Source organism: Haemaphysalis longicornis, unplaced genomic scaffold (genome assembly GCF_048455015.1).
Source record: "Haemaphysalis longicornis isolate Haplotype H1 unplaced genomic scaffold, Haemaphysalis longicornis Haplotype H1 scaffold_4, whole genome shotgun sequence".
In the NCBI taxonomy this organism is placed as follows: Eukaryota; Metazoa; Arthropoda; class Arachnida; order Ixodida; family Ixodidae; genus Haemaphysalis; species Haemaphysalis longicornis.
In genome coordinates this window covers 31,970,545-31,994,341 of record NW_027526361.1, presented here as the reverse complement: position 1 = coordinate 31,994,341, position 23,797 = coordinate 31,970,545, and the positions used below count along the sequence as shown (strand labels likewise).

Here is a 23,797-nt window from a genome sequence, read left to right as displayed (position 1 = left end):
ACAAACTGCCCATTCAAGCACAAAACACAAAGAACACTCAGATATGCATTGCACGACACATTTATTTTGAAAAGGACAACTTAACGAAGGCTTAGGAGCGATTCCGCTATGCTTACTGCTTCACAGTTAGCTTAGCTGTTCTGTAAGTATGCAAACAAAACAGCAGTTGCAAGGAGATGAGGATGGTGCAGACTAGCTGAACTACACAAAAGCCACCTAAGGAAGTATGTTCGAGTGCCAAGCAGTGATGATGGTCGTGTATCAACTTACGTTGTGGGAGCACAAGGCTGGTTGGCGCTGGCAATGGCTCCGTTGGCCTGGGGGGCGTGCTCATTCATCTTGGGCAGAACATTGTCCTCTGTTGTGAGTTGGAGAAAATGCAGCAGCTTGCTTGAACAGTACCACAAAAAGCAAGCTAGTTACCTTACATCTAGACATAATGGGAAATGTGCTGGCAAGGATGGGGAGGAAAGTGAAACATTATCCTCTGAACTGGTCGGTTGTTCCCTAAGCTGTATTACGTGCTGATTTAGCTTCTCAAAACACCCACGTCTATGACAAGAGAAGCCTGTAAGCTATGTGTGAGGAAATTGTGATGAAACAGGCAGCAAGGTAACACATTTATTTTGCCTTAGAAGAATGTACAGTAAAAGTTCGTTAATTTAAACTCAGTTAATTTTGAACTCCCGGTTATTTCGAACTCTCGCCCTGGTGCCGGCACAGCCCTGTATATTTCAATGGGGGAAAACTCCTGATAATTCGAACGCATCGGTATCCAGAACAGCTAATTCGAACTTGGGTCCTTTGGTTTTCATCGCTCCTCGCAGAAGTCGGCCCAGATTGATTACAATGTTTTGCAAATCCAAATCAAACCAAATTTACTAGAGATGCAAAGCAACGAAACAGAAAAACAGCAGCGTGGCGAGCGCTACGCAGCCTACGCTCCTCCAACACCTTATTTCACTTCTCAGTGCTCCAGCGCATGCCATTATTATTTACGAAACACTGTTTACGAAATCACCAGCCACAAACGTCTAGTAGTTCCTAATTCGCAATAACATATCCAGAGGTGGCTTGTTTGTGTTTGGCCGTGCAGTGTGGCGCGATTTCCATTCATTCTAGCGCCCACCCGCTAATTCGAACTCTGCTTAATTCCAACAATGTTACGGTCCCCTTCAAGTTTGAATTAACAAGCTTTTACTGAATTAGGCATCAAGGTTACTACGAAATAAACAAACACACAGTTTTGTTACACTTGGAGTCGAAGAAATCCCATATTTATAATACACTAAGCATTGAAAGTTGTGGCGCAAAGCATAATACCATTACTGCGATAGCTTTATAAGTTTTTGTCTGCTTCAATTTTTCTAGTTTTGAAGACTGTTCGTTCCTAAGCTCTGTTCACCTTCACTTACCATCCTACCATTGGGCCTTGTCAGCATTTATCTTAAACTTCAATCAAGAAGTCTCCCTCGTGGGCACCGTTAAGGGGGGACATGGCAAGTAAAACGACTTTTTTATTCATGGACCAAATTGAATCAAATTAGGAGCCAACCATTCTAACAAAAATACGGAAATCAGATTAAAGATATCTTCCATACTTTTTAAGTTAGAAGACTAATTACCTGAGGCTTGAAATCAGCATAATTAACTAGTTAGGCAAGAAGTAAACTAGATTTTTATGTCAGTGTGATCAGAAATGTCTATTCTATGCAAGGAAGCTATTCGATTATTGCATTATATCCTTTAGGCATAAAGAAAGAACAACAAAAGTTTCACCTTCCTTTCGAAATCAGATACAGTCTCAAGTCAAAAAGAAAGTGAATCTTCTGTTTTTTTGTATGCCTGAAAGAAATAAAGCAATAATCCAATAGCTTCCTTGCACACAATGGACCTTACTGGTGATGCTGGCATAAAAATCTTGTCGAGTTCTTGCCTAATTAGTTAATCTTGCGACAGCTCTGTGAGGGTAATTAGTCTAATAACTCAAAAAGCATAGAAGATATTTTTAAACTGATTTAAGTTTTGTTATTAGGTTAGTCTTCATAAAATCTCCTAATTTGGCTAAATTTGCTCCATAATTAACAAAAATAGTTTTACTTGCCACGTCCCCCCTTAACATGACTTCAGCTGCATCTTCAAAGATAAACATTTTGGTTTGCTTTACAACCTTTTACTGGGCTAACCACAGTGCACAACTGGCATAAATTCGCCTCGCTAGTTGTATAGTAGCTACACCCAAGCGGCCCGAGTGTTATTTCTTGTATGTCACATTTCTTTTCTCTGTATTTCGCTCTTCCTTGTCTTATTTTCATACCTTTAATGCCCCATGCTCAAAGCATAAAGCATTTTGTGGGTGCAATGGTTTGGTAAGTGAATTATTAAATGTCTGTGTTAGGGTACCATTTATTGTGTGAAGAAGCCTTCTTGAACTCTCATTAACAGCAGAACCACAAACGACCCCTTTCTAATGATTTTGCTGCCCATAACCATTTGCGACACGCATTAGGATGCAGCCGTGAGAAAAATTTGAAACTGCCTGTGTATGTTTTTGACAACCAAAATTTCACTTAAAAAACCAAAAACAACTCGATCTCATAAGTAGTTAATAAATTAGGTCGTGTCCTAATCGTAAACACGCTATCGTAAATGTGGCCACCGTTTCCTAACCACTGCTACAATATAAAACGTATACATATTATTGCGATCCGAAGCCCTTATAAATTAAGTTAACAGTTTCAGTTTTGCTTTTCCTTTAATAAACGTTTTAACTCGATAGAAAACATAAAAACAAGAACACCTACTTGACGCACCGAGCATTTGGCGAGTCAAGTAGGTGTTCTTGAACCCCACTTGAACTGCTCAGCCAGGATTTGCACTTCCCGCCGTACAGCGGGAAATGCCGATGCTGGCTGAGCGGTTGAAGTGGGGATGACGACGATTGCAACTCGCAAAAATGGTCTTAAAAGTAGCGTGTACAATTGTACATGCCATGTCGCAAAGGGATAACTGCTGCAGCAGAGATGAACAGAAAAAAGAGAAGGAAATGCAGAAGATTTTTTCTGCAACAGCTGAATGCGAGCCTTCAACTTTGCATAGTAGTTTGAAGTGTGCTCTTAGTGAATACTGATTGTGCAGAAATATTTTTTAAGAATGTTTATTGCGCTGCATTGTAAGAAATAAGCACAAGTGCTGTGTCCCTGAAATAATCTTTTTTTTAAAAGGCTATACTCGCTGACAAAGCCTTTGTTACTTTACATAAGCGAACTCGTATGCGTTAGAAATATTTCATTTGCAGCTGGAAATCTTACATTGACAATGGCCGAGTACATTCAGATGTTGTTGCAGCCAAGGAGTAAACAGACTATTCTATGCATTTAACCATGTTATTCGGTAAACATCAAGCGACTACTAAAGCACAAGAATGACACCAACACAGGCCACATTTTTCATTTTAGTGTTTATTTTACTGGACATGATATGCAAGATGGCCGACAACCCGGCACCAAGTCTTCTCTTCAAAACGTATTGGCCTTCAAGCGATGGCCACAGCCACTCCACCTTTTCACCAAGGCTGCTTCACTTCATTTCATTCTGGTTACTTTAAATGCTCATGAACTTTGAGTTGTCGGTGCACCTTAAATGAATACAACGAAACCTCTAACCAGTCGTCTTACATTGACAGAAAACTAACATGCGAAGTTTTAACACAGGGAAACAATCAAAATGGTAGTTATTATTTGCTGGCTTAATTCTTTAGGGATTGTTTAAGATGGACACTGTTGGAAAGTGAAACATCCAGCTCAAAGTGCAGCAGGGTGCTCGATTTCATTCTAAGTTTCAAATTCCTCCTGAAGCACACTGCCTGGAAGACAGCTTGCAGTAAAGCATAGCCATTCATATGAACTGGAGGAGATGAAGCTGTGAAAGTGATATTCCTCCTTGGTGGCCCCAAACTCGACACACTAAGCGAACGGCGCACAGGAAGCTGAAGTGAGAATAGCCCTGAGGATAACAGCCTTGGAGGTCTTGGGGTGGGCACTGTAGAACAGAAGAAGCAATTTGTGTTCCTTATCATCTGATAAGGCACAGGAGGCAATCCCTTACCAAAAGCCGTGCACAAAACTGTGCGTCCTGTCTACAAATATGACCCCCAAATTACTTTTCAGAAAGCATGCGACTCGCTAAAACCTGAAAAGCTGTACCTGGTAATATTTAGTGTGATGATCACATTCTTATGCCCAATTACTGCACAATATACCACTATCACATGCAATAATCCCTTTAGTTCCACTTCTCCAAAAGCTATTACTACAAAACGCGCTGCTTAGTGAAAACTTTCTCACAATTACACTAGGGACACAGCAGGAGAATAAAAATAAAATATAGAAAAAGCATAAGTGTTCACTTTTTTCGTCCTGATGGTCTACAATAATACGTGTAAACCCAGCCTGATACAGGTGGTCCACTGGCCTTTGAATGTAACATTTTTGGTTGATTATGGGGTTTAACATGCCGACACTTCACAGGCAATGAGACGTGCCGTAGTGGAGGGCTCCGGATTAATTTTGACCACCTGGAGATCTTTAGTACGCGCCAAAATCTCGAACACACGGGTGTGTTTTTCTTTTCCCCTCCATCAGAAAAGCGGCCTCTGTGGCCGGGAATCGAACCCGCGCCCTCGTGCTTAGCAGGAGAACGCCTTAGCCACTGGGCCACCGCGGCAGGTGAATGTAACATTTTTAGCCTGGACTTTGACCAATGCTCGATGCCTGAAGAACAGTTTTTCGAGCTACATTCGGGTCGCCTCCCCGGGTCGCCTGCCCGCTGCCTAGCCGGTGGGGTGGGGGCACGGCGGCTCACCGAGCGTGGAGAGGAACTTCCTGACCACGGGAAGGACGACCTTGCGGGACGCCTGTGCGTTGCCCTGCACAAAGGTGATCAGGTGGTCGGTGGACATGTGCGACACCTGCAGGTCCAGGGAAGGGTCGCCCACGGCCACCAGCGTCGACGTCAGCTGCGCCACAACAACCACAGTTCCGGGGGAAAAGGTTAGGCAAAGGTAAACCCCCCATCCAAAAGACATCGACTCCGCATTAAAGAAAGTAAAATACCAGCTCGTACTTACAGTAAAATTGAACCCCAAAATTTCAGCTCATTTTAAACAAAATTTACCCAGGCTGCTTACTATATGTGAAACAATGACAGGCCAAGATTTGCAAAAAAACAAAAACAAAAAAAAAAGGTAACCACACATTGGAAGAAACCTAATTTTTCATCACAGAATGCGATAAAGAATGGAGTGAGATTCTGTTTGCACCAGTGGTACTGTTATGCACTTCTTTCACTGCACAGTTTGATTTCCTATTCTTGCATGCATGTGGCAGGGTGGCAGGTGATTTTATCAGCAGCCAAGCTATGCTGCCCAACACCAAAGATAACCAACGCCGAGAAGGCGAAAAGCGACCAATGCAGCCCGAGAGACTAGTGGCCCCGCACCATTGCAAGAGTGCCAGTGCAACCCCACCCACCTGCTGCTTGAGCATGATGTCCGACGAGAAGACTGCCAGCTGCCTCTGCACGGAGTTGCTCTTCTCCTCCACGGCCACGGCGAGGATGATGAGGGCGCTGTAGCCGTGCGTCTTGCAGAACTTGTCCAGCTCAGCTTCCATCGTGTTCTCTTGGCAGATGTTCTGCACCACACAAGCAGCGTTGGGGGAGAGGGAAAAAAACACGCTGCATTAATCTCAGCATGGGTTCAGGCATGTCATAGTGAACAGCTGCATGCGATCAAGGAGACCAGAACAAAACAACTACAAAAAGAGAAATTGGCTAAAAATGAACACATATCTATTGTAACAAGATAACTAAAGTTTGTAGATGGGTCTGAAGCAGGTGTTCTTGAACTGAAAAATTTTTGCCATTCCCCAAGACACAACCCAACGCCAACCGCAATACTACTGCTTTTACATTTTTTTCTCTAGCGTACATTTACAAGATTAACTGCCCTTCGTAGAAATAGCACCCAATAAACGTCACTTCCTGTACCTCTACTACAACCCACGTCTCCCTTGGTGCTATCAGTGTATTCGCTGCAGCTACATTCTCGAAGCCTAGCTCCGAGGAAAGATCCTGGTTGCTGAGAGCTACGGTACCTCCACAGTTATTTACAAATAAAATAAGGTGCTCCTGCACAAGACCAATAAACAACTCTTAACAACGGTAGCAGCGCACAATTCAAATCAAACAGTGAATGTGTGCTCCTCACACACACCTTTAGTTCTCCTGGCACTGAAGATATGGCAATGCGCTTCGCTGATGAGCACACAGCCTTGAGGTCCTTTCGCAAAAGCTCATCCAAAGTCAGGCCTGTGAAATCAAAAGAAAGGACAATAAACTGGACATTCTAGAAGTGAGAAAGAAGCTCACATTGTAAAGCATGTGAATGTCAAAATAGTGATCACGGTCAGAAAGACAAAGTTAACAGCCAATACTGCACTCTATTTGTTGCTTTTAGCACCCACGACATTTCAGAGGGTGGATATTTTGCTCCTTAACACAAAGGCATGAATAATACAAAGGCACGAATAACACTGGATAACAGTCGTAGACATACCGGCAAGGAACCGATAACAACTTGTGAAGTTTCAATTATGTTACAAGCTTGTTTGATTAAACAAAGAAAAAGGTGCCGTTTCAACATTTATACCACCGCAATATTTCGCGTACGTAATTTAGCATTTTAAAAATGTACAGCTAGCGTATTTTGTTGAAAGTAAACTCTGCTGCTCATACTTTTTGCCGAGGCAAAAGCCGCACGGGCTCCTCAGCCCAATGACCCAGGACAACTAAAATATGTTATGATCTTTTTTGTTTTATGTTATTTTCATATTTTAAAACAAAGCATATCAATGTTTCACCATAAATCAAGTGCCTTATTCATGGCAAAAATGTCATGCACTGAATTAAAGTATAAACACCAGCTAGCTACGGCATAAAGTGTTGCCTTGTCTTTTGCCATATTTTAGAGCTGTTACTCTTAAAGGATGACATGGCTTCCAGCTTCCAAACGTAGTGAGAACACAATGGCTTAGTGTTCTTTGATTTATGCTGGTGATAGCTACGGGAATGAATTTTATTTAGTATACTCCAGATGTTTGTGGCATATAAGTTTGGCTAGGTAAAACTGCAATGACATTTTTCGTTATTTTTGTGCTTGTCTCAAATTTCCTGGAAATTTTTCAAACGTCAGTTCATACTATGTTTCATTCAAAAGACAACCTAATAAGCCACTTTATTGTTACACAAATAGCGACTGTGTGACAATTATGGTTGTTTGTTTCTGGGTAAAACTCGATTTTACTCGATAGTATTAACACCCCGAACATGCTTCAGGAGAATCGGGTTAAACCCAATTTATCTCCGAACGAACCTTTTCAAAGTAGCGATCTGCACAATCGTGTGCTGACGTTCCGCCGTTCCCAACCAGTATTTGCTAGAAGCAAGCCCCACAAACACAGCTGACGAACTCATAATATTGGCATTACTCTACCGCTCGCTACCCTAGGCTGGCAAATGCTGCATTGCCATTGTTGTGCCTAGATAATGGGAGCTGCAATGTCGAGAAAACTTTCTCCCAGCTGCGATACGTTCAACGATCTGACAGGTCTCGAATGGAGACCGACATGTTGCGCATGCCGGTGGTAGAGTATGTAAACAAAGATATGTAAAAAAATCAATGATCATCTTTTCGGGAATAAAAAGTTTCATTTCTTTAAAGTTACTAATGGCCTTTAGTGTCATCATTACTGATTCATTTACAAATAAACACCAAATTTCAGAGAGTATTTGCTAGAGAACTCTGAAGTCGCCCCCTGATTACCAGCTTCAAAAAAACACCAATTTTAATGCCTTAGAGTTAAGAAGCTTGTGATACCTTCTGATTCAAAAAAAACTGAGTGTATTTTATGAAGATTTTAACCCGAGGAAGATTTTAAAATTTTCAGATCTATGAAGCTTTTAACTCTTTCGCTACCGCCGGAAAATTGACTAATTTTAGGGGTCCAAGAAAACATTTTTTTCCTGCTAAAAAATTGGTTAGGCACTAATTGCAGGAACACAAAATGCAGATTATTTAACGGCCTTTCCATTAACACCAGTTTTATAAAGGTTTTTATATATCATAGTTGTAAAAAAAATATTAAAATCAAAGTTTTTGTCAAGTTGTCGAAAAAATGATAAAAAAGGAGTTGTGTATATCAAACCACCAGTAGTAGAAAAAAATTAGAATATACATTTTGTAGGAAAACATTTCAAAAACATGCCCTAGAAAAAATGTCGACTCGCGCGGAACAGTTTGTCAGATATAAAAAAAAAATGTTAGCGTGCACGGTGCTCGTGTCATGCGGTGAAGCCCAACCTCCAATTCAAAATGTGCAATTTCGGGTGGTTTCCTGGAATAAATCTGGCGGTTTGACATTATCAGAGGCACCAATTTGCCCCCACATAACGTAAAAACATCTTGTCAATGACTGACTTTGCATTTACAGCGAGCACAATATTTGGGACAAGCAAGCGATGCGGAAAAAAACATGCATGAAGTTGAAAACGGAACGCCGTGGCTGATGCTTGTTGTCGTTCACAGTCAGTTGTCTCTCAAAACATAAAGCTGAGCTTTATTATCATCTTCTTACTAGCAATTGTAGCCTTGCTCGCAAAAATGCGGTACGATGAGCTAGAATCGTACCCTGCGATCTTTGGCCGAGTAGCAGTTGCGCGATGAAAAAGATCAGCACAACGAGCCTCCTCTATTGCAGCGCCACCTAACATTTTTCAAATGAAACAGTACAAAAACTTATAGGAGACTCCGTCCGAATAGACAGTTCAACTAAGCAGCAACATTAGACACCCGGATATACCCTCGCAAGGAAACGAAACTGGAAGGCGAACAGCTGGCAGTGTAAGGCCGGTTTGAAGCGCTGTCCTCGGCGGAACAGATATCTGGCGACTGGGTGTGATCTTTTGACTTGCATCTGAAGTTCTTATCGCAGAAATCGGGTTAGGGTGGGGGAAATCAGGAGCGCCGTGCTTTGTTCGAGGATCAGTCGCAGACGCTCCAGGCGCCATGGCAGGTAACCTTGAAGTTGGGTAACTGCGTAGTAGCGCTAAATATGAATTTCGCGATGCAGAAACGAAACCGAAACTGTTGTAAACTGCTTACGAATGGTCCTGGGGTAAGTAGAACTACTACAGAACTTAGAACAACGTGCGCAAAGGCAATAAAACTGCCTAAAATCATAAAGTAGCTTTGCAACCAGGCACTGCTTGACATTTTCAGCCGATTTCTGGGATTATTACTGTCAGAGCGCGAACCTTACGATTGAAAATCGTTTGCTAGTTCCCCAATCATGCCCTGGTAGCAAAAAACAAGCGCTGGTGCAGAGTAATTACGAGTTGCACGCATTCTTCATTGGTAGCAATGACGCGCGATGACCATGCCCCTTTTCCACACCCAGGTGATTCAAAAGCGTGTCAAAAATCACGTTTCCGTTGCAAAAATGAAAACAAAACTGATTTTGAAAGGCCATTTTCTGATCTAACTCCGAACAGCTTTACTTGTTCGAGAAACGCCTGGAACGCTATGAAAAGACGCTCCCAAAAGTATCGATCAAATTGATCAATTTTGATAGGCGCGGTAGCGGAAGAGTTAACTTGAAAAAACCCAAATTTCGGAATGGTTTTACAAAAACACAATTTCTCCCCGATTATCCGTTTGAAAAACAGCACCCGATTTTTACCCTCGATATTAAAAATATATAAAACCTAAGAACGAACAACCGCAGTGATAATGTATCATTTGAAGCAAATTCAATTTGCAGGACCACAAGAAATCTCAGCCTTCTCCAACGACAATGACAAAGAGAAGGGCAACACAACAACCCTCAACATGGCCACAGCCTTGGCAAAATGAAGGACTGCTGCGGCATTTCTTTGCCATCCCCTCACCGTCCACGTTGGCCTTTGCCCTGCTCAGCGGCTTGAACACCTCTTCCTTGTTCAACTCAGGAAGCAAGGACTGCAGCCTGGAAATCACTTCCAAGTCCTTAGCAGTTGTCTTCCGTGCAGACTCGGAGAGGCACACTGTGTCCAAGAGGATCGTGCCTGCAAAAATTATGACGTGCATGAGGACTCGTTGCCTTTTTCTATGGAATCAATTCCCACGAAACTATTTACGACTGAGCACGTGTCCTTGTGCTTGATCACAACCCAAAGAACTTTTTTGCATCAATTTGAGAATGTGAATAAATTAAATTCACCACTACAACCTGAATCAGTCATCAATCAAAGCAGTGGACAGCGCTAAATGAATGTGGCTAAAAGAAAGCAGAGACAATGTCGCCGCCTTAGGATGTGACGGCCACTGTTTTTTGGGTAGCCAAGAAATAATCCTTATGGGCTACATGCACAATGTCAAAACAATAACAGGTGAGTAATATGCATTGTTAATGGAGTGTGTGAATTAAGACTTGTACAGGAAAAACACAGCCCAGACAGTGCACCGTCCCACCATTTGACCAATGCAATGACAGAAATTGCAGGAATTTGGCTTTCAACTGGTTCTTCACCCCACGATCTCCGGATTTGGCCTTGTCCAATTTGTTCTTCATAAAAGTTTGACTAGGCAAGTCAGGGCAAAGACAAATCTGGCCAGGCAAAGCAGGAGAACATCTTCTTGCACTGAAGATGCCATCACTTCCATCAATGCATATTTCGCAGCAATTGACATTTTAAGTGCAATGCACTTCTTATTAAGCGACCCTGAACCTGCGTCCACCGGCGATGTCCGCGCACGTGGAGATGGGCGCGCGCAGCCTGGCCGCTGACATGGCACATACCCACGTGGGGGATTGGCCAGGAATCTCCTCGTCTTCCTTGGCAACGGGGGGAGATGGGCGCGCGCTGCCTGGCCGCTGACATGGCCCATACCCACATGGGGGATTGGCCAAGAATCGGGCGTGAGAAGGGCTAATGCACCTGCTTAAAGGAGTACTGACACGAAATTTCAAAGCCGAGATCCGCTCTAGAAATCAAGTACAACGACAACACAAATAGGTGTCTGTGAATAAATGCATCTTTCTTTCTTTGTAGTTGTGTGTGTGTGTGTGTGATCTCTCTTTCGCGAACATTACCGAACCGCGCAAATTCAACTCGTGCATTCGCACTTTCACATTCTTCCCCTCGGGGAAATGCGAGGAATTTTTTTCCCTTCTGTGACAGGATTAAAAAATTGAAAGTTGGGCGGACTAATTGTGCAACCCTCAACAAAAACCATGTTCATAAATTATATTTTAAAAAGAATGTAACCTTTATTTTTACCATACTTGTCAAAAACAAAACCTTATAGCTCGGACACAAGAGAAAAAAAAAGTGCCACATTTGACCCTACAAGCAATGTCCCAGGGTTTACATGTTACCTCATGTGGGGTTCCACCCCTTGACCCTCTACCTTCCTTCCTTCTTCTACCTTCCCCAGAGAAGTGGGAGCGCAGGCTGATCAGCTTGCGGCTTGAATGTCGAGACACCTGGTCAATCGGGTTGAGCAGCAGCGCGAGCCCACAGCGTTTTTAGAATAAGTACATGCCAAACACTTTTTTTTTTGCTCAAATAAACATTTTTCATCCCTACCACTATATCAATTATTCAGTCAATCGATCAATCAATCAATCAGTCAATCAACTTGATTTAAAGATGGAGTACAGGACCAAAAGCTCTAGCTGCTTGATGAGGTCCCGATCCCATTCTAAGTTGGCAAAACAGCAAGAGGACAGTCAGTCATGCACAAGGAGTACAAATAAATCAACAAATACCGTACTTTCGCGCGTATAACCCACCCCTGCATATAATCCGCACCCCGACTTTCAGCCGGCCGGAAAAGAAAAAAAAACAATCGCGCATATTGCCCGCATATTTAATGCACGAAAGGCTGCACTTAAGCTACTGCTCAAGCAACACATCACATACACATCACATCACAGAAAAAGCGTACATTTAGCAAGTAGAATACACTGACTGCAAGGCAAAAGTCACAATTCACTAACAACATTCAGTTGTTAGAGTGCGCTCGTCCTTGTTTTTTTTTCCTTGTCGTTGTATGTTTTGCTCATCACTTCCATGGAAGGCTCAGTCAGTGTTACTGCGTAGGAGCTTCACGGCACAACGCGCATTGCCGCGAAGCTGCACTAAAGGAAAAACCCCGCGTATTATCTGCACCCCAACTTTGCCACTGAAATTTTCGCATTTTTGGTGCGGGTTATACGCGTGAAAATACGGTATTCGACATTAGCCCATTTTTCTTTTTCCTTCTTTCCAAATAACTTAATTTTTGGCCCTGGAAACATTTAAAGAGAATTCTCCGCAAACATCCAGAGCTCACCATAAAGCAAGAGCGCCACCTGTGGATTGGCAAGGTCGGGTTTCGTATGCAGCAGCTTCTCCGCCACCAGGGTGCAGCAGGACCCAACCATCTCCACAGTCTTGTCGCATCTGGAAGAGAAGACAACTCTCGCTGAGCTATGGAGGGGGTACACAGCACGACTAACATCCACTAGATAACAACAGTGTCTGCCGACCATAGGGTCACCCGGCAGAGACAAGAGGTGGCTGCTCAGACAGCTAGCCATGTCACTGTAGCAATGAAAACTTTCTTTGAGCAATGTGGTGTCATCAGCTCAACACTGCTTGCCAACCGAATTCAGATTCCCAGCTTGAATTGGTAACACACGGAGACATTTTCACAAAAAGATTTTTTTGGAGAAAACTGGTTGTGGAAAGCAAAGACGATTTCAGTTAGACTATCCGCGTTTATGGGAGCAACTTGATATCACACACTTGTTCTTCCACTTCCGGCAATATGTAAAGATGCTTTCCACTACATATGCAGACTAAACGGCCGATCGTGTCCATCATTTTCAAGATCAAAAATATCCACTGATGAAGTTTTCACATAAAACAAATTCTGAAAATTTAAAGTTGCGAGGACGAATATTGCACACTGATAAGACCTCCTGTTTTGGCTTAAGTTGCAACGTGTTAGAGCTAGTACTGGATAAAACAAAATGGACTACTGAGTGAATGTCCGGCAGTACGGAACAAGCCATTTGTAAGCTAAAGCCCAGTAGCGAAACCCGTGCAGACCTATGCGATGTTTCCAGCCTGTGGTGGTCAATGATCTCTTGAACAGCAGCCTGCAAGTCCCCATCTTCCTTGGGAAGGAGATTGTGGTCCACCAAGGTCAAAGACAGCTTGGACTGAGAGTGGAGTTTCTGCATACAAAGAAAAAAAAATGGAATCATCCTCATGCTTCATAAATTCACTCCAGGGAAAATTATTCAAATATTTCGACCCACCCCACTTATACAAGGTAGGTTGCCTTGTTTCCAGAAGACTGACATTAAGAGAAACTAAAGGTAGGAGACAGCAGGCATACATATTAAAGGGAACACAAAGACAAAATGCAGCTTTGCTTTATTCAAAAGATCAGGCAGCTCATACTTCACTACAATCTTGTTCAACGAGAAACGTAGCTAGCTACCACCCCTGAGGCATTAGTGTGAAGTTTAATTAGTGTGGAGTTTAAGTTTGAAATTTTAGTCTTCATCTAACCTCATGGCAGCCGTGAGAATTACCTCCGGGAAATTCTCATGGCAGTGCCCGGAAGAGCTGGCTGGCCTAAAATATGCTGAATAATATTACCTCCCGACATAACCTAACGTAACTTGACCTCATTTAGCCTAACCTACGTAACCTAACAGAACGTATCCTAATTAACCTACCCAAATCCAGCCCAACTGCTACAAACCTAACCTAACCCAGCCCAAAGACTCTGAACACGACCTATATTAAACATAATGCAACCCATTCTAGAAGTCCTGTGCAGCGATCTCTCGATACGGTAATAACAACGACAAAAAAAAGCATTAACAAAATCACGATGAGCGAAAACTTCAGAAATTCTGAAGGCTACAAAAAAAAAAAAAAAAAAAATTCCCCAATGCCAGACTCGAACCTGAACCTTCTGGTTTAAAAAGCAAGCACTGAACCACAGCACCACAGGAGCAACTGCAACAGCGGCTTTTTAAATGCAGAGCATTTCTTAGCCTCGCCTGTTCCTGCGTCGGACGGTGTCAACAGTTTCGCATCCGCAGCAGGTGCGCCTCTCCTTCCCTCCTCTCTCTCAACAGCAGCTGGCGCGTGCATGCGTCGTAGTCAGCCCGTTCGCTCCGTCGCGGTCTCGGCCGAACAGGTGCGTGATAGCAGCGCGGTGGGTCGTGGAAGGGCGCGCGCTGCTTGCGCATGCGCGCTCTCCCCCCCGTACTGCTCTCCCTCTACTGCGCGCGCTGCAAATATAGCGGCTAGCGGTCGCTCGTGTTTCAGTCACTGCGTTGCTCCTTCCTTCCTTGGTTGACGCTCGTGCCCACATTTACTCATGTCTGCTACTCCATCATCACGGAAGAAGCGATGGAAGCAACACTGCCTTCAATCAGTACTGAGGCCCCAATGCTCAGCATTTACTCATATTCCCCTCGCGGGAAGGCGCGGGAATTTTTTTCAGGGAATATTTGTCCCTTAGAATCTCCAAATGGCATGCTTAGCCAATCAAGGGCGACTTCCGTGAGAAATTTGACGGTAACTCTCACGGTTGCCGTGATAATACACACTACTAATTTTAGATTACCCACTCACTACACCGTTGTATAACGAAAGTAAACACCCTATGACATACTTGGGCGGGCTGTCAAACAGAAGCAGTCAGTACACTGACTTCCACACCATTGTGCATAAACTGGAAGTTTGGAACTGCTGATCAAATAGCTAAACATAGTAGAGTGTTTTAGCATGCAGGAAAGACCGCAACGGCGCAGCCATGGAATGTATTCTCACTCTGGGCAATAGACTAGAATTTAACTGATCACTCGCATGAATTCTCAGTGCTTCATGAGGAAACAGAAGGCATGATTCTTTCAGAATTCTTTCAAATTCAAAAGCTATCATGCTGTTGCAAAGGCCACTCAAAAGATAACGCAGCATTATCACAGTGTGGCTTTTGCCTTCAATTCATGCTGGCTTCCCTCACGTTACTTCACTATAACCACTTGTCCATCATCTGAGGGCCTTATCAGTCTTATTAGAAGGCCTTATTCTGGCCTTATCGCCGTGACATAATGTTATCCATCATCTGAAATGCTATGCGTCTCAAGCACTCCAAGCATTCTGAGAATGTGAGCATTCTTTGGCCTTTTTTTTTATTCTTTGCGCTGTCAGCAATTTGAGTGTGCCCTCTTGACAATGACGCCAGATTTTAACGTACTGTTTAGCTAATGCTTTCGTATTAGGGAGACATGGGTCTTCCAAAACATTTTTGTTTGTTTGTTTTTTTGTTTCATCATTGAATTTAAGGAAACTTCACAGCATGGCTCAGTTTTTTGCCTACCTATAGTGGGTCAATTAGATGTCAAGATAACTAAAAATTCTGTGTTTGCTAAGAATAAAAAAAAAAAACTGCTGATCAGAAAAACAATATTAGTGTATGGTTTGGGCACTACAATATATAAGAAATACAATGTTGGAAACAGATTTTAAATAATGGGGCTTTGTCAGGCCCGTGTAGTGTGGCTAGAACCCTCACTTGGAAGTTAGTGCCTGCCTTTGCCCTTCATCTTAAATTTGTTTGCATTTAAAGATCATGGAGTCCCACACATGGTCAAGTGAGCCTCTATTCTTCCACTAAACAATCATAAAATGAACTACATGTGTTAAACTGCACAGTGCAGCCGTAAAGTCGTCTTCAACAAATTCGCTTCAGTGTCCTTCTAAGACATAGTATCTTGTGCCCCACATTTTGATCAGGCCAGGCACGGCCTGCTTCAGATGTTGGTTAGTCACACTAACCAGAACAAGTGACATACGACTCATGGGGCTACGGCATTAACATATAGGTCATCCCCTAAATTTTTTTTTAAACCTCATGTCAAAGCGAAAACTGTGCAACTTATTTCACACATCCATTTACCACCTAAGTGACCTTCCATGGGCAGATCGCGAAGCCCTGACATAGCCAAGCACTACAGACACGACAGACCGCACACTACGTACTTTATGCGCCCAAACAATGCCATAAACGATCGCGGCAGGTGAGCCCAGATAGTGCCCTACTACGTGGTTTACGTTTCCTGGCACAGAGCCAACCGGGCGTGTTGGGCCCCGGCATCGCTTTATAATGTGGACACAGCGCAGCACAAAGGAACGCCTCACGACGGCACCATCAAGAGGACGTTACCTTTAGGTCGATTTCGTCCCGGCAGACCAGGGAATCGAGCGGAATCTCCACTTGTTCGAAGAAATAAGTTATCTCCGTTCGGAGCTTGAGATCCTTTTTCACAACATTCAGCACAGGGACGACCAAGATGCTCGTGACTGGCTGAAGCTGAAAGTGAAAACACTTTCGTTCAGCCACAGAGGGAAAGTGGACGTGCCGCGTCGGTAAATAGAAACAAACAGTGAGAAAACCACGGATGTCAGGGATAGAATAAATCAATATACAGTTTTACCTCAGGAACTCCTCACCTCGTGCAATAAATACGCAGTAACAATAGCAGACACGGCGGAATCCAAGTCGCAGGATTCGTTGCCCAGGACAACATGGACTTTGGTGAAGGAATCGAGTTTTTCCTGTAAACGCAGGGAACGATACTCTTTAGTTCGCACCTACTGAAGCGCGCCTAACATATCGCACGATTTGAGAGGGACCCGCACGGGTAAAATTTTTTCAGGCATCTGACAGCCGGTTTTCAAAACAAAACGGGAGTGGGCAGGGCCCAGATCAAACGGGGACATCGCACAGAAGTGGGGGGGCGGCTGGAAAACTGGGAACATCTGCGCACATCCAAGCCGTCACATCAACAGCGGTACGTCTAACCTAAAATCAAAACTGGTTAACGCGTCTTTGAGGTTAATACCGTTCGAGGGCTACCGCTACAAATAAAAGGTCATTCGACGGCGGACCTCCCACCGCCGATCCCACTTTCGACAGGTCATGAATACAGCTGATCATGTGAAAGTAGCAGGATACCGGCGACTTACCAAATTACGCTTGCACTCCAACAGGAATCGCTCCATGCTGCGCACTGTGGTGCTGCAAATGTATCACAAGGATAAAACAGACTTAACCCGAGCCGAATGTACGAGGCATTGCGAAAAGGTGAGGAGTCAACTCGCAGCCATTTCGGAAAAAATGTAGCGCGAAATATGCGCCGCTCTCTCGCACAACCGTGACTGTAGTACTGCGCGGACTGGCGCGGACGATATATTGCGACAGTAACTTAATTCACATCCACTGTTAACGGTTGTATCGTACAGCAACACAAATTACACAAAGTTTACCCATATCGCAGTAAAGAAATAAACCTACACGCAAGGAGCGCCATGCGTTAGTTCGCACTACTTTTTTGGCGCTGCCAAAGAAGGTTATCGGTGGCTTGTTTGAATAAAAGCGCGGTAGTGAGGATTGCGTGGTAGCGCACATTTAAAACATTTGAACTACGTTAGGCAGTGCAACTTCTGCAGTAAGTGTGTTCAGAAAAATTCAACAAACCAAAAGCTAGGGCTAGCCTTTGCTGGACCGCCAGTAAACAAAATGTGCTAGCGAGATCAGCGGCAACACTTGTGTATACTGTATACCCATATCGTAAGCATCGTAAGTAATCTAATAAAGCCACCTCTTATCTCCTCTTGGTGGTAATTGCTGTGCAGCCAGAATAAGAAGGACGGGGTAGGAAAACGGAGTGTAGCTCCAGAAACGCGTGACGTGTATTTTAGGGCACGAAATGCTGTTTATTGCTATGCCGCGCAGCACTCCGTAACAGCACTGTGCCGGAAACTGAACCACAGAACAGGGAGACTGAACGTATCCGCTCTACGCAAAAGCGTTCTAATTTTACCCGTTCTATGCTGGCCTGACAACACTGGCCAGCCCCCGAGTTCTCGCAAGGAATTTCGGTGCCCCTGGCCAACTGGTAGACAGCAGCAGCGGCTCTAGCTAGCTATTCGGCCGTGCTACTGAGTGCGTCCAAGCATATATGCTAGAGTCACTAAATAACCTTATCTAGTGACACTAGGAGTGACCAGTGGCCTAAGAAAGGAAGCGGTTATTTGTGTGGAAATGTGGCTAGCTCTTCCGGCCCCTGAACTATTCAGGCTACGCCGGATTATTTCGGCACCTCCCAGCATGCAGCAAGAAGGGCGAACCGATTTGATCGACTGCCGCTCGTGCGAAAGCAGCATACATTTCTGCTTATAAAGTATTGTCCAATAGCCCACTGCGAGGATGCTCGATACGTATCACTTTGCTAAAATAGTTACAGCAGCTTAGCTGATCAAGTATGCACCGCAGCTTAAGCCTAACGTTTCGCTTTCTTACGACGTGAACCTGTACCCGCGGCTTGACGTACAATACGTACGTTGAACCTCAAGGCAATATTTTAGATAAGCTAATCAAACTACGACGCATTTAATCGTTGGCCTAGCAAGAGTCGGGTATACCCTCTTTCCTTTATGTGCATAAACCTTTGCGCCTGAGGGTTATAAACTGGAAAATACGGCAAACCCGTTCACGCTGACGTATACAGCACTGCACATGTGAAACTCACCAACGTTTACATATAAGCTGCGTCCGCTTGAGTCATCAGTAGAGACCGTAACTTCATGCAAGAAAACTTTTAGGCGCCTAGCTATAATAGGCACTGAAAATTGTCACTTAGGCATATGTATAGACATTAAATATTACTGTTTAGGCATATATACATAGAATTGATCTTTACTTCAGCAGTTTAGGACACATTCTCAATTTGCAATTAAAATTCTGAGCTTTGAGAAAGTTTATTTTTTCATGAAATATCGCTGTTTTAAGTACATTGAAGATATAGAGGATCGCACTTCAGAATGTCCAAAATAATTCCATCTCAAATCTCGAAAGGTTTCCTGCTCAGAACTTTTGACATTTTTAGTACATATATAGTATTACATTATTTCAGTTGAAGACTGAGGTAGCTCTGACAGGTAGCTGGTCCGTACAGGGGTGAGACAGCCCAAAGAGATTTTGGAGCAGTTTTCGGAGCAGCTAAATTTCGATTTTGGAGCAGAAGAATCTTGATTTGGAGCAGTTAGGGACATTTATTACATCGTCTTGTGAGCTTAAAAAATCATACTTTTAGCAATTTGAAGGGTCAAGTACACATTCCAATCAGTTTTGAATACACAAAACACTGAAACAGTCTTAAGTGAAATAATTTTTTAAGAGTATCACAAAGTTCTAACTGCACTACTTTTTTTCTAACTAGTGATGCGGCTGTACGCAACACTGGCAACAAAACTGCCGTTAACATTATCAAATTTAATTGTGGCGTTTTTTACCGTTTCAATGCTGAAATTATTTTTGTAATCCCTGGCTGCGTTGTACGAACGAGTGTAGTCACGGCAACAGTTGAGAAACTGCGATCTAACGGTCGCATGCATAGCCCATTGCAACCAGCCTAGCCGTCTCAGTCCCCGGGGCGCACGTTCACCCCATGGTCAATTTTTTGAGTAGTCTGTTTAGCCACCTAGATTTTGGCATTAAATTTCACTTCGCATACATCAAGTGTTATTAGTCGCGTGCGATGGCAACCATGCAGCCGTGCAGCTATTGGGTGCTGCCTGAACAGGTAGCGGCGCCGCACCAAAGCCCGCAACTTTCGTGTCGGCCGTTCCATTCCCGAGGCTTGCGATCTCGCTTCGAAGCGCAGCAACACCTCCGCATTTTATAACACCGCAACGAGCCAAAAAGTTGACTTCACGAACCCGATTATAGACGCACGCACCGCGTTTCGCACTCAAGGACAACCACGCCGAAGTCGTAGGCCCCACATTTCAATGAACTTTTTTTCGAGCCGCGCAACTTCTCGTAATCTCGCACCAATCTCAAACCATATCCCCGCGTTAACGTCACTGTTCAGAGCCACAACAGATAGAATGAATAGACTGGAACCCAGCTCATAGCGTAAAATACACCAGGGAAAATATCGGCGATGCGCACTGAGCGCGTGAAGTAGGCAGTAGCATCCGGATCAAGCGGCGGCCATGTTTGTTGCCACAGCGATGCCCAATCGGGAAGGCCGCTTCAGCGAACCCGGACGGAAAGCCAATCGCGTTTTAGAAGCTATCGTTTGCTTCGTTTCAGTCTTTCTATTTGTGCCATTTCTGTGTTTGCGATTGACCGACAATAAAAGCGGTGACCGGGATGCGGGAGGCTTTCGTCCCCGGCGCAACTGACGTGAGCATCAAAATCCGTGCCTTTCAGGCTCTTTGGCGCAATTTTCATGCTTTTGGAGCAGCTTGGCGCAGGAAAATAGAATTGTATCAAAAAGGCGCAATATGCGCAGCTGTCTCACCCATGTCCGTCTGACACGGTACGGTGAACCTCATATGGTCCCTCCATATGAGCTCAACATTACGGGTCAGACGGGTACCCAAGTTTCAAGTTTTAATGCTTTCTGCTAAGACTGAAATGAGCACCCCAACGCGTCATGGCAGGTCACGTTGAAGTGTAGCACGCGGTGCAGATTATTCAAGGCCCTTCTCACAGCGATGCTCTCGCCAGCAGCAAAGCTGTTCAAACAGCCTAACGCCAGTGAAGTCCACTACCCTTAGCAGAGCTCTCCAGGCGGTAACAATGGCTTGAAGAGTACCGCTTTGCCTGCATATTATTTCATTTACAGAACTGAGTGACCTCAGCGAAATACACAATTCCTGGATTAAAAAGGGAGGAACCAACCTGGCCTGCAGACATGGACGCCCAGCGAAGCTATTGGAATAACAGCCATTCAGAAATATAGACATATACAGAATAACAATGTTATACAGCATGCAAGTCTTTGCTGAGAGAGCTAAAAGTGTCCTTGAAAGCTGCCCAGCCCCACAGATAATAGCCGTTGCGACCAGACAACTTGTGAGGTGCCGGGCTGCTCGCTCTGAATACCATTCCTTCTTCGTGCTACATCATGCTGGCGGTCGGTGTTCGCGTGATCAGCAGCTGGATGTGGACGTGTTTGTGGCCTTGAAGTTTTCGCGTTGCAGATGTTCACATTGTCTTCTCCCAGGATGTGTCCATGGGCATGTGCCCGGCTGTGTCATGCCCTCTCTCTTTGGCTTGTTTTTAAAGCCAAGCTTTACTAATCTCGTCGAGCCGTTTCGACGTCGCGGGGAATTCGACCGCAGCTGCGCCGTACCCTTGGCAACGCATCACGTGACCCGCCGGGCCGAGCTCCGCTGACCATAGAGTTTCTTAGTAAGTATACTGTAAGAAACTCTATGCCGCTGACATCCGCGTTCGCTATCCGCCGCCGGCTTAGCGTGTAAGCTCTCCGCAGCTGGGTCGCCGCCTGACCAAGTGATTCGCCACGCGCCCGGCAAAGAGAAACGCCGCGTTAGACATGGATAAGAGCGAGGCCGAGCCGTATTCTGCGAGCGCTTCACGCCGTGGTCGGCACGCGGCGTCTTGCCATTCCGCGGATATCGCCCGGCGAACTGCTTAACCCAAGCGGGACCGAAATGCCAAGCGGCGAAGGTAGCGTCGGAAACTGAGGAAAAGCGAGCTGTTCGGCTCGCAAAACGCTGAAAGCAATACCACAATCGTAGACAAAGGCAGGCTTTGGACGAGTAGTACAATATTTACAGCTAAATCAAGGTCAAGCTTTCGCTTTGTACATCCAGGGTTAGCTGGGCTAAGCCGCAGCCTGTCTTTTTTTTTTTTTTTCTTGCTAGCAGCCTTCTGCGTAGAAGCCGCTGCATCTGTGCACAGCAGCTTTACCCGGTTATCGTGGTCCGAGGGGCACAGTACCTTCAAGGTCAATTTCACAAACAAGGCCACAGCCTCGCCACTTTTTTTAGTTTTCGAGCATATCAAGAAAGGTTGTTTTGTTTCGCATACATCTACGAAATGAGCAAGTACACGTCCTATCACCCCTGCTGTCTTGTCTACTGAAATCCATACATATGATTCACAAGTGTTTTTTTCTAATGTCTCCTGATACATTCGTCGCAGGTATAGCTTGCAGAATGTGGACTTAGTAGCATATTTTGTTTTTAGTACCTTTGCACAAGGTGCTATTGCATGTTATGGTCTACATTTATTAATACCAAGATCACTGAAGCACTGATGTAGTCATCCAAATTGAACATTTTCTTAAGGCAACATTTTTTAAAGTTGAAAAGGAACATGATTGCATTACAAAAATTAAAGGTTATTTGTAAGTTGGCACCAAGCATTTCGCACCACTGCTCATTTCAGTAGCTGTCTCCATTAGGCAAAATTTATTTGTTTTTGAAATATGCGGGTAAGTGTGGTCAGCAATTTGAGTGCTAAACAAAATAGGCCGTGAAATGCAACAACCTTCGAGCATACACAATGGCAGGCCAGTTTTCTGTTCTTGGCAGTGCTGAACACTATAATCGTTCACATTTTGTGCTTTTACTAGTAGTATCAAAATAGGAACTAACGTTTATCTTACTATCACATTATGTTTACGTAATGCAACACATCTTAAACCATTCTTCATGCATTCAAGCATAACTCCTCAGGTTAACCGCTTGTTCAAATTAAACTTGTTTTAAATTTCATGTCGTGCTCAGAAAACAAGCAAGCAAAAAGACTGAGATGCGGGCTTTCTTGGATATTTATTTAGAGAGGGATGATGTGCAACACATGATAGAACGCAATGTCAGGCGAATGTTTGTACCCCGGGTCCAGCCTGTCAAGCTATCCTGTCTTGGCTTTCAAGGAGGACGATGCTGTTGCCCCTGACGACCTGGAAACATAAAAAAAAAACAAAAAAAAAAAACGTGTTCACGACCCAAACTACGGCGAAGGGGCGCCACAGCTCTTACCACCATGCCGATGTTGTGCTTCTCTCCTCCTTTCGTTTCCTCAACGGTCTCGTCGAGGACCAGGTTCATAAAGGGGTCGAAACCACGCAAGACGCCGGTGATGACCCGGCTTCCATTGAGTCTCACTAAAAGTGGCAAGCAAGGGGCCGTCAGGTTCCGATTACACAAGTGTGGTACAAGCATGCAAGACAGCTAACGCGAGTCAGATCTTCTTGCTTTATCAAGTATCCACAAAGTAAACTTTTTAAATTATTTAGACAGACACAATACAAGCAAAAGCATCCTCCTAGTTAAAAGAGGAAGCGCAAAAAGAACTTACATGACAGCTTCTTGTCCATGTACCTGAAAAGACAAAATGGCTGTTAGTGTTCGCGCATCACAACATTTTGAGTCCCCACGCTACACAACCTTTCGGCGAGGTTAAGCAAATCATTAAAATCCAGTTGTAACAGAAAACATGCAGTGTATTTATGTGTACTCGAAAAACACCGGGTGCCGATGCTACCCCGAAGACGGACCCGCCAAGAACAATGGGGAGTAATGAGACATGAAAAAAGGCAACTTACTTCTTCAGTTCTGGCGGATGTGCTTTGCTCATCTTGTGTTAACACGCTTGAAGTTGATTCAACAGAAATATTCTTCGCCCTAAGCGCCGAAACGAAGAAAACCACGCTTCTTAGCAGGAAATGCTACAACACGACAAAACGCAAGCGAAGCGCTAACTCAATGTGGCCAGCACACAGAACAGCCAGCACATGAGGACAACCTCCCGCTGTTTGTTCTCTGATACCACCAATATCATTAAACATTATTCAGAAAA

General features: G+C 44.2%; 2 protein-coding genes across 5 annotated transcripts in view; both read right to left on the bottom strand.

The window, feature by feature from the left end:
- LOC144178467 (uncharacterized) overlaps positions 1 to 17,328 on the bottom strand; it is a 35,484-nt gene extending 18,156 nt beyond the window's left edge. For 2 of the 4 annotated variants that reach the window (XM_077706346.1, XM_077706344.1), the window contains exons 1-10: positions 17,140 to 17,328; positions 16,624 to 16,728; positions 16,337 to 16,483; positions 13,195 to 13,322; positions 12,434 to 12,543; positions 10,006 to 10,161; positions 6,275 to 6,369; positions 5,532 to 5,693; positions 4,864 to 5,017; positions 271 to 358 (exon numbers count right to left, since the gene is read on the bottom strand). In XM_077706346.1, the coding sequence (XP_077562472.1) occupies positions 271 to 358; positions 4,864 to 5,017; positions 5,532 to 5,693; positions 6,275 to 6,369; positions 10,006 to 10,161; positions 12,434 to 12,543; positions 13,195 to 13,322; positions 16,337 to 16,483; positions 16,624 to 16,728; positions 17,140 to 17,175 (1,181 nt within the window). In that variant the 5' untranslated portion in view covers positions 17,176 to 17,328. The remainder of the gene's footprint in view (positions 1 to 270; positions 359 to 4,863; positions 5,018 to 5,531; positions 5,694 to 6,274; positions 6,370 to 10,005; positions 10,162 to 12,433; positions 12,544 to 13,194; positions 13,323 to 16,336; positions 16,484 to 16,623; positions 16,729 to 17,139) is intronic. The other 2 variants (XM_077706345.1, XM_077706347.1) reach the window with 2 other exon arrangements.
- Positions 17,329 to 22,748: 5,420 nt separating this feature from the next.
- Positions 22,749 to 23,717, bottom strand: Snrpg (small nuclear ribonucleoprotein G). Its single transcript, XM_077708668.1, has 4 exons — positions 23,544 to 23,717; positions 23,297 to 23,319; positions 22,978 to 23,102; positions 22,749 to 22,898 (listed from the first exon to the last, which is right to left on the bottom strand). Exons 1-4 carry the CDS (start codon positions 23,573 to 23,575, stop codon positions 22,845 to 22,847), a joined length of 234 nt encoding a protein of 77 aa, XP_077564794.1. The 5' UTR covers positions 23,576 to 23,717; the 3' UTR covers positions 22,749 to 22,844.
- Between the last annotated feature and the right edge of the window lie 80 nt (positions 23,718 to 23,797).